The sequence below is a fragment of the Crocuta crocuta genome, unplaced genomic scaffold, assembly GCF_008692635.1.
Source record: "Crocuta crocuta isolate KB4526 unplaced genomic scaffold, BGI_CrCroc_1.0 scaffold29, whole genome shotgun sequence".
NCBI lineage: Eukaryota > Metazoa > Chordata > Mammalia > Carnivora > Hyaenidae > Crocuta > Crocuta crocuta.
In genome coordinates this window covers 3,593,813-3,608,079 of record NW_027533280.1, presented here as the reverse complement: position 1 = coordinate 3,608,079, position 14,267 = coordinate 3,593,813, and the positions used below count along the sequence as shown (strand labels likewise).

The window sequence follows — 14,267 nt, the reverse complement described above, 5'->3', positions numbered from 1 at the left end:
AAAAGGCCACACAGTGTCTGATTCTGTATATGAAAAACCCAGAATAGGTAAATCTATGGAGACAGAAGAAAGCAGATTGGCATTGCCAGAACCAGTGGGGGAGGGAGGGTAGCAGTGACTGCTTAATGGATGGGTGTGGAGGTCTCTTTTTGGGGTGATGACAGTGTTTCAGCACTTAACATGGGTGTTGGTTACATGATGTTGTGAAAGTACTAAATGCCACTGAATCACACACTTCGAGGTGGTTACTTTTATGTTCTATGAATTTCAACTCAATTAAAACAATGTTAAAAGAAATTAAAGAAGATCTAAATAAGTCGAAAGTCATTCTGTGTTCATGGACAGGAAGACAAAATTGTCAAGATGGCAGAACCCTCGCCCCCGCCCCTCCCCCAAGTGAACTACAGATTCAGTGCAATCCCTGTCAGAATCACAACTACCTTTTTAGCAGAAACAAGCTGATTTTAAAATTCATAGCAGCATGATTCATAATAGCCAAATGTGGAGACAACCCAAATGTCCTTGAACTGATGCACAGACAAATAAAATGGGGCATATCCATACCCTGAAACGTTACTCCTCCATAAAAAGGAATGAAGTACCAACACGTGCTATGTGGACGAATCTTGAAAACATTACGCTATGTAAAAGAAGCCGGATAAAAAAGGCCACACGTTAAAAAAAAGCAAAAGGGTGGGGGCGCCTGGGTGGCCTTGTCAGTTAAGTGTCTGACTTCAGCTCAGGTCATGATCTCATGATTCACGAGTTCAAGCCCCGTGTTTGGCTCTGTACTGACAGCGTGGAGCCTGGAGCCTGCTTCAGATTCTGTGTCTCCCTCTCTCTCTGCCCCTCACCCACTCAGGCTCTGTCTCTCTCTCCTTCAAAAATAAATAAACTTAAAAAGAAAAAAGGCCATATGTTGTAGGATTCCATTTATATTAAGTGCCCAGAATGGGCAAATCCATAGACAGAAAGCAGATTAGAGGTGGGGCACCTGGCTGGCTCATTGGTAGATCATGTGACTCTTGCTTGATGTCAAGATTGTGAGTTTGAGCCCCACATTGGGGGTAGAGACTACTAAAAATAATAAATAAATAAACTTAAAAAGAAAAAGGAAAAAAAGAAAGTAGATTAGTGGTTTCCAGGGGCTGGAGGCAGATGGGGAATAGGGAATGACTGCTAAGGAGTACAGGGCTTCTTTTGGGGGTGCTGAGAATGTTCTGGAATGAGATTTCTGTGATGGCTGCACAGCTCTGAACATATATACACACATGCACATACACACATACATATACACACACACTACCAAGTTGTATACTTTAGAGAGATGACATAATTTGCTTAAGGTTACATCACATACAGAAAGTTGAGGACCAGAACCTAGAACCAGAACCTGGTACCCGAGAACATCGGCTCTTATTAGCACCAATGCTGTTGGAGGCAGAATGTTTCCAGGGCCCTTGAGTAAGTAAATTAAGAAAGTTGGGATCTGGGGGCACCTGGGTGGCTCAGTGGGTTAAGCGTCCGACTTCAGCTCAGGTCATGATCTCTTGGTTTGTGGGTTTGAGCCCCACATCGGGCTCTGTGCTGACAGCTCAGAGCCTGGAGCCTGCTTCAGATTCTGCGTCTCCCTCTCTCTCTCTGCCCTTCCCCCCGCTTGCATGCACACACATTCTCTCTCTCTCAAAAATAAATAAACATGAAAAAAAGAAAAGAAAAGCACTTCTGTCTAAGATGCTGCCACCAGCCATTCTTCCTCCTCTCTTTTGCTCTACGGGGACCCGGGCCTGGCCTCGGTTTCCCCTGCACCCCCGCTGCCTCTCACAGTCTTGGCGGCTGGTGAGGCTTTGGCATGGAGAGTCCTGCCTTGGCACCTTTCCTCAGATGACCACTGACATGGGTTTCCGTGTGTGTTTCTGATATTATCACGAATACTGTTAGATCCCGTGTGTGTGTGTGTGTGTGTGTGTGTGTGTGTGTGTGTGTGTGTGCTCTGTGTCCAGTCTGTGATCAGCTCCTTAGGAAATTATACCAGGACAGAATAGCAGGAGAGGGTCACCAGGACGAATCCTCTACGAGACAGACACCTATTCCGGAAGTGGCTGAATAGGCCTTTCTCACCGTCGCCGCCATCAAGCCTTATCGTGTGTAAAGCCTGCACTGATCTGACCTTCTATTTATTTGCTTTTCTTGGTTACTTGTAAGGTTCAGCCTAGTTTCACATTTACTGGCTATTTGATTTCTTAGTTTACATTTAACCACTTCATCTTCTCTTCTCTCTCCTTCTCCTCGTTCGTTACCTGATTGCTCCTTCTATTTCCTTTTTATTTTCCCTCTCACCTCTTAATTCTCCAGAACAAGAAGATGACCTTGCTTAAAAATGTTTTTCTTAGAGCTTGATATTGCCTGTTCTTCCTTTATAAATTGGGCAGGTTTAAGCTTTTACTCAGCTTCAGAGAGTGTCCCCTGAAATAAAGAGGTCATATTAATCATATCATATTAGATCATATTAGTTTTTGCTTCTCTGTGACCCTTGAATATTTATTTTCCTTTCCTCTGTGAGTCAGTAACACTGGGTTTTTTAAAAAGTCATTATTATGGAGTCTCTTGATCACAAGACATACCGTGGAAATGAGTTGATGGAGGAGATACAAAATTTCTGACAAAATGCCAAGATTGTCTTTTTGCCTCTTTCTAGGTTTTGGCAGATTATCATCAAATGAAACTCTAATTACGTGTGGGTCCTTGGTAGCTGAATTCCAGGTAACTTAGATGCCAACGTTTTATTTACCTCATCAGTGAAGGAATCAGTCAGCACAGCACAATGAGTTGAAAGGATAATACATGAAGGTAACATCTTATTTTCTCAGTCTTTCCATCGTCATTGAGGGGAATAAACGCTGAAGTAAAATGGGAAGGTAGATGCTCAGCTGCCCTCACGGTCAATAAAACCCTCTTCACTTCTGGGGTTACTTCTCTACCAGAGAGGAATGATCTGTACCTTATCAATTTTCTACAAATTCTACACATTTTCTACAATTTCTACAAATTCACAGACGCGGGGACCTACTCAGGAATAAATCATGCCAAACAAAGCCCGATTCCCTGAGAGCAGAGCTGCCCGAGAGAACTTGCCATGGTGATGGAGATGTTCTATGTTCGTGATGTCCAGTATAGGAACCACATGTGACTCTGGAGCATTTAAAATGTGGTTCGTGGAACTGAAGAAGTGGCGTTTTACAAGTGTTTCATTTCATTTTATTTTTTTAATATTTCTTTCTTTTTGAGAGAGAGAGAGAGGGCAAGAGAGAGTGACCGTGAGAGAGAGAGAGAGAGAGAGAGAGAGGTTTGGGGAAGGGCAGAGAGAGAGGGAGACACAGAATCCAAAGAAGGCTTCAGGCTCTGAGCTGTCAGCACAGAGCCCGACGCGGGGCTCGAACTCACAAGACGTGAGATCATGACCTGAGCCGAAGTCAAAAGCTTAACTGACTGAGCCACCCAGGCGCCCCTTTATAAGTGTTGTATTTTAAAATAAATTTAGTTATACAGAAAAGTTGTGGAGAGTACAGAGCTGTCATATACCCTTCTCCCAGCTTCTCCTAAATGGGAACGTCTTACATAACTGTGGTACATGGATCAAAACTAAGAAATCAACACAAGTGCGGGCTTAATTAGGATTTTCACCAGTTTTTCCACTGTTGTCCTTTATCCTCAAAGATTGCACTCAACCCTCATGTCTCCTTGGTCCCCAGGTGGAGGCTTCTCTGTCTTCCCTTGATTTTCCTGACCCGGACACTTTTGAAGGGCTGTGGTCAGGGATTTTGTAGAATGTCCCTTGACTTGGGTTTGCCTGGTGTTTTCTCACGAAGGGACTGGGCATGCGTTTGTGGGAAGAGTCCTACAGAGATGACGAGGCAGGTCAGGGGTGACTGACATCCACTGACTAGTCTGTTTGCCTTGCTCAGAGGTGCCGTCTATTGCTTTCTCCCTCGTGTGTGGCTGTCTTGCCTTCCTGTGCTCGGTGCTTTAGAAGCAAATCACAGATTCAGCCTACATTGAAAGGAGGGAAGTTCCCCTCCGCCTCCTGTAAGAGAAATATCAAAGCATTTGTAGACCTATGTTAAAACTGCCAAATGACTAGTAAATATTTGTGGGAAGATACTTCGATGCGATGCAAATTTCCTGTTTCTTCGCAGTTCATCCATTAATTTTAGCCTTCATCTGTAGATCTTTGTCTGTAGCAATTATGACCGACATCTTCTTTTTTTTTAATATTTTATTTTTAAGTAATATCTACACTCAATGTGGGCTCAAACCTATAATCCCGAGATCAAGAGCTGCCTGCTCTACTAACCGAGCCAGCCCAGTGATTTTCTATTTTTCTCATTCCTTCTATGTTTATTCATTAGAGTTCTGTAAGGAACATTTTTCCCTTTCCCTCCATTTATTTATATCACTACAGACTAGTGGATGTTTATTTTACTCTTTGGAAGGACACATGGTCATCTTTTTGCCTTATTTCCCAGTTTGGGGGTAATTTTTCTAATCATAGTAAATGTGTTCTGATATAGGACCATCAAAAAGGATGATAGATGAACACCACAGTGGATATTTTTGGAAAGGTTGCCCAAAACATTGTCATTGGAGGCTGTGATGTGTGGAAGTCTCAGAGCCCAGGGAGGGGCTGAAGCAGAAATACCCGCAGGAGTTAAGAATGAGAATTCCCGGGTGAGCTGCATATCTCGGAGTCCCAACCTCACCCCTCTGATATGAGAATGTGGGCAAGTCATACTATGTCTTTGGGCCTCATCTTCCCCCAAATAAGATGAAGGTGTTGGTCAACTCAGGATCCGTGGTTCTCAGGCTTGAGCGTGCATATGAATCACCTGGAGGTTTTCTTAAAACCCAGGTCACCGGCTGCCCCTCCAAAGTGTCTGATTCAGTAGGTGTGAGGGGGGCCCACCCATATGCATCCCTAACACGCCACCAGGTGCTGCCCATGCCTCCAGCCCAGAGATCAGACTTTGAGAAACATTAGTCCAAATGATCTCAAAGACCCATTAACAACTTGGGACTCAACATTCATTCAAATGATAAAATCTTTGGCCCTGGCCATGAAGAAGTCATGGATGCGATGATGGAATAGGACTTTGCAGGAGCGGAGGCACCAGGAATCCAGTTTGGAACCGTGCAGGAGACTCTAGAATGATTGCTCGGTACCAGGCACGCCATTAAGTGCTTCTAAGACCAAGTCACTGCCCAGAGAGGGACAAAGGGTGGGCAGAATAGTGAAGGGCAAGCTTGAGTCTGGGTCCGACAGCTTAACAGCTCTTGTGGCCTTGGGCAAGTCACTGAATGACTTCTTGCCTCAGTTTCACCACCTATTAAAAGGGGACAGTAATGGCACTTACATGGCCTGACATAAAGAAAATGCTAGATAAATGGTTGTCGCTGCTAGAATTACTCTTACTTGCTACTGAGCCTGTCCCATGAGGAGAAAGGCAGTGGCAGAAATGGAATCTATTTCCACAGCATGCCCCACGCTCCCTCAGCCACACCACCACCCACCACCCGCCTGGATTCCCAGCCACTGATTTTAACCCCCTCACAAAATCCAAAACAGATTATGAGAAAAATTCAATATAATTTATTAAATAGTTCCCGAGGAGCATTAACCACGCTCAATACAATTTAAAAAAAAACAATAAATTAACACAGGTGCTGCCTTTTGCCTTCACAAAGGCATAATGATTTAAGTCTGCAGAGGAAAAACATTCTATAAATGCCAAGATGGAGAACAATGACATAACCTGACATCTTTTCAAGTTAATTCACACATTTATACCTCAGTCCTCCTGGGACTAGCCCATCTGAGGATTCACTGAAATTATTCGTTGGGATAATTTACTGGATAACTTACAGCAGAGCGGTCACACTTAGCCTGCCAGTCATGTTTTCTCAAGGCTTCAGACATTTCCACCATTCCAGAAGGAATAGCTCAGCCAGATGGCCTTGAATGACCTACTGGGGTCCAGAGCTCAATGATTTAAGCATGCCGTCCAGGCACGCTGAGAACTGTTGTAAAACGGTCAAGATGAAGCTTTTACATTGAAAGTTGTCTGCAGGCATAGAAACTTCTGTTTCTGGTTCATGTTGAGATGTGAGTTTGTCCAGCTGTTCTATGATTTTATCGATAGTGTTCTTGTCTGGCAATCGTCTGATCGCCCTGAAGTAAGGCAGGACGGCAGAGCTGTTGATGTGTGGCGGTTGGGAGTCAGAGGTGAGACACGGGAGCGGGAGTGAGGAATGGTTGGATGCTGGCACTCCCGTCTCCTGCTGTGGGACGAGGAGGAGACATGGGTGAGCATTACGTCTGCAGTAACGGCTAGAACCCCCAGTGCTAACGTCTGAATGCCCCCTCTGTGACGGGCTGGGCGGGCGCTTCCCCCTTGCCATCTCATGTAATCGGTGCCGCTGCCTTGTGAGGCCGTGGTCATCACTATCGCCTTTCCCAGAAGAAACTGAAGATCAGTTGGTTTGCAGAGCTGGGCCAAGATCAAGTGGCAGACCCGGGATTCTAACCCATGGTGGCAGCAATTCCAAAGCCTATGCCGATAACCACTGCTCCATCCTGTCTCCCCTGCTCCATCTGCCCAAGGCCTCCACACACCTCCCCAGGAATCTTCTCTCAGCTGCTCTGGGGCTCAGGGAGGGGGAATGGGAAAGCATCTGAGTTTCTGTCCTGCTTCTTGCTCCTTGTGACTCTGGATTAGAGCCAATGTATCCCCAGCTCATTGAGGGGGTGTGTGCATGTCCAGAAAGACCTCCAAGGTGCCAGAGAGAATTTTTCCAAACATACCAAGGACTCCAGACCATGCCCTCTCCTGTCCCTCTTCCAAAGGACTAAGAGATTTTGGGTTCAGCTGAAATGCTAACAGGATCTCACCAGCCTCAACTGCTGAGTCACCTGGGCTTATAGCAACCTCTGTTTCTGTGCCCATAAAAGCCAAGGCTTACATTTAAATGTCAGGGGGTGGAAGGGAAGAGCAAGGCCAATTTCATGAGTTGTTTCCAGGTTTTGGTTTTTATTTGTTCGTTTAATCAAAGCTGCCTGAGAGGTTCCATCTTGAATGCAACTCCGAGACAATGGAAGAGTATTTACATTTATTCAGCCTCATACTTTCCTCCCAATGGGGTCAGACTCAGCAGAGCCTCTGGTAGAAACAGACTGGGTCCTAATTAAACAATAAAGTAGCCTGCAAACAGACACCCAATTTGTTCACTGCCCTTCTCTGCAGTAAGAGAGACTCTCCATGCCTGTGAGAGGATTTTCATGTCCTGCAGTCACTGGGACATCATTTACAGCTGAGGTTGACCTTTGGCGGCTCCTAAATGGTCAGGCAAGATGGCCTGTCGTTAGGGACACACTGCAGGCAGGAAAATCCACATAACACTACCGTGAACTAAATATGCTAAGGATGAACAGACCTACTAAAGCAGATCCTATAGTACGTGAGGAGTTATTGAACCTCAGGCTGTCTGGGCTAATCTCTGCCTCCAACCCTCGTGAAAAATCCACTGTATCTTGTCTAGTTGTTCCCATCCCTTCCTGGTGTATCCGTAGCCCTAGCTTGAGGTCTAAAAAGAGTTGGCTACTTCTGGGGGCAAATGGAAGGCATTTTAAAGAAACAGCCTGGAGAAGAAATCTATAAGGGTACTTACGTAGTCTTCCAGAAGTCGCTTAGACAGGGGCCGTAATTCCAAGATGATTTTTCGGATGTCACTTGCTGGTAGCCGACGGGTGGGCGCCATGTGGGAGAACAGCGAAGCTTCCATGCAGCAGAGCAGAAACAGGGCAAACCTGGCAGGTCCTGGGGAGAGAGAATGATGCTGTGGGCCGCGTGGCCCAATGCCCCCTGCCTACCCCAGTTGCAACCACTGAAGCTGTTGTTGAGCAACCACTGGCCGAACCCCTCCAGAGCCTCCTCTATCTGACGAGACAAGGCCACGCTCACGAAACAGGCCCCAGGGCACCGTAGTACCTGTGTGGGAGAACATGGTGAGAGAGCACGCGAGGCCTGCTCTGGCAACAGCTTCTGGGGCTGCGTATGCTCGCTATGGCCTCCGGGAGATATATAAGGGGCCAGTTGTGAGGGAAAAGAGTGATCAACGTCCCGCCCATGGCAAAATCATTGCTCAGCTTTTCTCCAGAAAACACTTTCAATATTTTGCCACACGAGGCTGGGCGAAAGCGGGACTGGAAGGAAACGCTGAGGTTACCCTCAAGGTGGGTAGATGCCTGACTCAGTACAGACACACACAGGAAGGCACACACATCTTTGCCAGTTCTTCTGGGAAAAAGCTTGTCGATTTGACTAGAAGAAATTTTGAAGCCCAGATTTGACAGGCATAACTCCCCAGGAATAGATGATTTACAGGAGCTGAGGGTCAGTGCCCCACAGGGAATTTCTGGGGAGGGTCACAGTGAGTATGCGTAGGCGTCAGGCTGGTATGAGGTTTCTCAAAATGTATTACCTTTGGAAATTTCTGAAGCATGCCAGTGCCAGTGTGCGGGGATGGCCCCGATAACCACGGTGAATCTGGTGAGTCAAAGGCGTCATCTCCATTCTGCTTGGCCTTGAACATCATCGGATTCTCAGCTGTGTCTTTGCATCGCCAAGGCCTAGAACCGGAGTCTGTGCTCCAGAGTTATTTGTTGAGGGCACTTATTCGTAATCTGAATAATAGACTCTTCTAGGGTCTTGGGAATGGTGGTGAAGAAGTTAAACAAGGACCCTGCCCTGATTGCTGGTGTCCTGGTGGGCAACGGGCGGACAGTAGACACATTAACAAACAGGAAAGTGTAAGGTAATAAGAACTATAAAAATAAAACAAGGTGATGGGATAGAGAGAGAGTGGTAGGTGAGACACTTTAAGTGATAAGGAACAGTTTCTCTGAGGAGGTGTCTGCTGTGGGACGATCTGGGGAAAGGGTGCTCCAAGTGTAGAGGACACTAGTGCAAAAATCCTCAGGCAAAAGTGAGGTGTGGTGTGGCCATTCTTGGTGTGGCCAAGAATGGGAAATGGGCCATGCAGCTGGAGCAAAGCGAGAGAATGGGGGGTGGGGGGGTAGGGTAGAGAGGTGGACAGAGGCCAGGTCACAGAGAGCCTTCTGAGGCCATGATAAAGAATTTGGGTTTTATCCCAAGTGTGACAAGGCACTGCTGGACAGGTGTAGGGAGGTGAATACAGGCACTGGTGTACTTTAAGAAGTAAGAATGAGAGATGCCCCTGAGTGGGGAATGGATTGTGTGAATCCAAGATGGAAGCAGAGGGGCCAGTTAGGAGGCTATGTTGCTGTCTAGATAGAGACGATGGTGGCTTGGACCAGGGTAGAGTGGATGGAGATGGAGTCCACAGAACCAGCCTTATGTAGAGGTAAATCGAGGAGAGGAATCAGGGATGAATCCTGGAATTTTGGTGAAGTAACTGGGTAGTTGATCTGCAGTGAGGGAAAAGGAGTCTGGAGAGGGGAAATCAAGAGTCCCAACAGGGATGAGTTAAGTTCAAGATGCCCATTGGGCATCTATTTGATGTCAAGTTAGCAGTTGGATAGGAGTCAAGAGCACAGGGAGGAAGTCAGACTGGGGCTGTCCACAGAACCCAATACGCACACAGAAAAGAGAAACCCCCTTCCTCCACCCTTAATCCCTAGTCCCCCTCCAGTTCCTGCTGTCTGTTTCCTCTTCTTATCCAAACGTCCTGACAGAGTGGTCTACGTGCACTTTTACCTCACTTCCCAAACCACCACAGTATGGTTTTTACCCTAACAATTTATTAAAAATTCTCTAGCAAAGTCCATGGTAGGCAGAATTTTGCCCACATGACTTTCACCCTCTGGTGTTTACTTCCGTAATTATATTACATTACAAGGACTTTGCAGGTGGAGTTAATTACTAATGGTTACTACCCCGCTGACCTGAAGAAAGGTTGACTACCAGGTGGGTCCAATGTGGTTACACGATCCCTTACAAACAAAGAAGAAGGCAGAGAGACTCAAAGCATGAGAAAGACTCAACCACCATTGCTGGCTTGAAGAGGGAGGGTGCTAGGTGGAAAGCATGAGGAGAAAATTAATTTGGCCAATAACCAAGGAGCCTGGGGGAGGACCTTGGACCCCAGGTGAGAAACACAGCCCCAGCTGTTCCTCTGACTTTGGCCTGGTAACACCCTGAGCAGAGAATCCAGTTTCTCCATACTGGACCTCTCACCTACAGAAACTGTAGGCTAGTAACTTGGTAGGTTTACACACCTGGCTTTATGGCATTTGTTATGGCAGCAAGTGAGAACCAATATGGTCTCCAGTGGCCTCATGTTGCCAACCTTACTGGGTTCCTCTCAGCCTTCATTTTACTTGACCCCTCCATGACACGCAGTGATGCCAACCACTTCCTCTTTCTTGAAAACCTCTTTTTCCTCTTTATTCTATAATAATATGATCCTGAGACCTTGCGGCCCTCTGACCATGACTTCTCAGGCCAAATCATCTTCCTTCTTGGTCCTTTAATGGGCATGTCTCCAAGGGCCCCATCCTTGATCCATGTTCCTCAGACTTTAATGTCTCTGGGCTCTTTCAGACCCCAGATCTAAATGTCCAATTGCCTAACGGACATCTCCACAGGAATGTCCCACCCTCGACATGTCCAAAACCAAGCATCTGAGCCAGGGTAATAGTGATTGTGGAGATGAATGGGTGTGGATAGACTGGAGAAATTTGTAGGAGGCAAAGCTCCCAGGAGACGCTGGTTGAGTGGATATGGGGATGGCGGAGAAGAAGGCGCTGAGAACTGCGACTGGGTTGGTGGTTTGGGCAACTGGATGAATGGTGGTGCTACAAGCAGAGAGGCTCACAGGGCTCAGGTGAATGAAGAGTTCAGTCTGGACACGGTGAGTTGGAAGTGTCATGGGACTCTCAGATAAAGATGGACAGTGAGTCTTCGGACATTTGGATTTGGAGCTTGGAGGAAGGAACTGGAGACATGGGTGCCATGTCTGTAAACTGTGCCATCTTTGGGTGCCATCTGTACATTGTGGTTGAGAAAACTGTAAGCCAAAAGAGATGACAAGAGACATGTAAGGTAGCCGCGGAGTCCAGGGGTCCACCTCTATTAACAGAACAGGGAGAGGGAGATGACAGTCTGAAACACTGAGAAGACACTCTTAGGCGGGAAAGAAATGTACTAGGAAAACATGTCATGGAACAGGATGAAAAGTGGTTTTCAAGGAGGAGGATACAATTAGAACCATCATAAACCATGGAGAGGGCAAGTAAGATAAAGACTGAAGAGACTCACTAGGTTTGGCAACGTAAGGTCACTGGGAGCTTTGCTTGGGGAGTTTGAATAAGTTGTTAGGGTGGGAGCCATATTGTGGCAGTTTGGGAAGTGAGACCAGACACTCAGATCAGTCTGTCAAGGAGACTGGATCAGATGAGGAAAGAGACAGCAGGGGCTGGAGGGAGATTTGGGGTGGAAGAGGGTTCCCACCTGTTTCTTCTGTTGTGCATTGGATTCTATGGACTAACCAGGGCTGACCTCATCCCTGTGCTCTTGACTCCTATCCAGCTGCTGACTTGACATGGAATAGATGCCAGTGGGCAACTTGAACTTAACTCATTCCAGACGGGACCCTTGATTACCCCTCTCGAAACTTCTTTTCCCTCACTACAGATCAACCACCTAGTTACCTCATTAAAACCCCAGGAGTCATCCCCGATTCGTCTTTTTGGTTGTTTAAATCATTCATGGATATTTATCTTATTCTCTAAAAGGACATGTGGCTCTTTTTTGTCTTATAGCCCAGTTTTGGAGAATTTTTCTAATAATAATAAAGGTGTGGGGCACCTGGGTGGCTCAGTCGGTTGAGCATCCAACTCTAGATTTCGGGTCAGGTCATGATCTCACCACTAAATATGGAGCCTGCTTAAGATTCTCTCTCTTTCTCTCTCTCTCTCCAATAATAATAATAAAGGTGTTCTGACATAGGGCAATCAAAAAGGATGCTAGATGTCTAACACAGTGGGTATTTTCAGAAGGAACCCATCAACAAATTGGACTTCCTCGAAATTAAAAATGTTTGGCCTTAAAAAGACACTGTTTAGAAAAGACAAGTGTAGACTAGGAAAAATAAATTTGCAAACCACAAATCTGACAAAATGTATAAAGAACACTCAAACTCAAGTCTATTAGGATTAGGCAATAGTTTCTTTAAAATTACACCAAAAGCACAAGCAACATAAGAAAAAGTAGATAAATGACACTTCACTGAAATTAAAAACTTTTGTGGATCAAAGGACACTACCAAGAAATTGAAAAGACAACCATGGAATGGGAGAAAATATTTGGAAATTATACGTAAAATAGGCTAATATCCAGAATATATAAAAAAAACTTTTACAATTCAACAGTAAAAAGACAAAAAAAAATTTTTTTTAATGACCAAAGAATTTGAATAGACATTTCTCCAAAGAAGATACACAAACGGCCAAAAAGCACATGAAAAGATGTTCCATATCATTAGCCAGGCATTAGGGACATGCAGATAAAAACCACAACAAGATACTTCACACCAACTAAGATGTCTATTATTTTAAAAAAAACAAAACAGTAAAATAATAGGTGTTGGTAAAGATACTAAAAAACTGGAGGGGCGCCTGGGTGGTTCAGTCGGTTAAGTGTCCGACTTCAGCTCAGGTCATGATCTCACGGTTCGTGGATTCGAGCCCCATGTCGGGCTCTGTGCTGACAGCTCAGAGCCTGGATGGAGCCTGCTTCAGATTCTATGTCTCCCTCTCTCTCTGCCCTTCTCCTGCTCATGCTGTCTCTCTCACACACACAAATAAATAAAAACATAGCAAAAAAAAACTTTTAAATAAAAAAATTTAAAAAGCTGGAATCTTCATATATTGATGAAGGCAATGGAACATGGCACAGCTTCTGCGTAAAACAGTTTGGCAGTTCCTCACAGGGTTAAACATACAGAGGCTGTATGATTCAGCAATTTCATTCCTAGGTATCTACTCAAGAGGACCAAAAACATATGTTGCACACAAAAACGTGTACAGGAACGTTTAGGGCAGCAGTTTTCAGAAGAGTCAAAAAGTGAAAACGAATGTCCCTCATTGGGTCAATGGATAAACGAAATGTGGTCCATTCCTACAATGTGATATTATTCAGCCATAGGAAGGGATGAGGAAGGGTGAACCGTGAAAACATGACGCTGAGTAAAAGCCAGACACAAAAGGAGAAATATTGTATGATTCCATTTAATACAAAATATTTAAAAGAAGTAAATCCATAGAGACAGAAAGCCTATTAGTGGTTGCTAGAGGCTAGGCCGATGGGGGAAGGTGGAGTGAGTCTAGTGGGTACAGGGTTTCCTTTTGGGATGACAAAAAAGTTGAAAATGAGATAACAGTGATAGTTGCATTATGAATATCGTTGCATTATGACTATACTAAAAATCACACAAAGTTGCACGCTTTAAATAGGTAAATTTGGGGCTTTGTAGATTATAGCTCAATAAAAATGTCGCATTTCCAAACTCGAGGATCCAGAATCACCCTATTTGTTTCTCAAACCTGTGCCCAGGAGCCCCTACTGTTTGGCCAGCAGTAGGCTAGATGCTGGATCCTCAGGTTGAAGAGATGATGAGTGAACTTACTTCAGTCTATAAGGGGGCTTGGTGCTAAAACTGTTATATATGTAAACAGTGATTTAAATTTTTTTAAATGCTTTTTATTTATTTGAGAGAGAGAGAGAAAAAATCTGAAGCAGGCTCCAGAAACTGAGCTAGCTGTCAGCACAGAGCCCTACGCAGGGCTCAAACCCACAAACCGTGAGATCATGACCTGGGCTGAAGTCGGACGCTTAACCGACTGAAACACCCAGGAGTCCCAAACAGTGATTTAAAACTCCTGACTCAGGAGTTAAAGAAATTCACATTGGAATCCGCTGGTTAGAATCTTGAGACTGTTTGACCTTGGGCTCATTTCTCTTTTCTAGATCTGTCAAATGGGAATGATACTCAGCACTTTTCTCAGATGGGAAGCGCTGGCCGCCTGCGAGGAGCTACAGGAGTTATGGCCCCTGGTTGTGGTGGGAAGTGTATTATCCCATTTTACAGCTGCGAGCGCAAAAGGCTCAGAGGAGAAAACCCAGGTCGTCTCCGCGGGAGTCAGGGTCTCGGACTCCCGGCGGGGGAAAGTG

General features: G+C 45.4%; 1 protein-coding gene across 1 annotated transcript; it reads right to left on the bottom strand.

The window, feature by feature from the left end:
• Positions 1-6,021: 6,021 nt before the first annotated feature.
• On the bottom strand, positions 6,022-8,058 carry IL31 (interleukin 31). Its single transcript, XM_077747987.1, has 3 exons — positions 8,043-8,058; positions 7,723-7,871; positions 6,022-6,336 (listed from the first exon to the last, which is right to left on the bottom strand). The coding sequence occupies exons 1-3, from the start codon at positions 8,056-8,058 to the stop codon at positions 6,022-6,024; spliced, it is 480 nt and encodes a 159-aa protein (XP_077604113.1).
• Between the last annotated feature and the right edge of the window lie 6,209 nt (positions 8,059-14,267).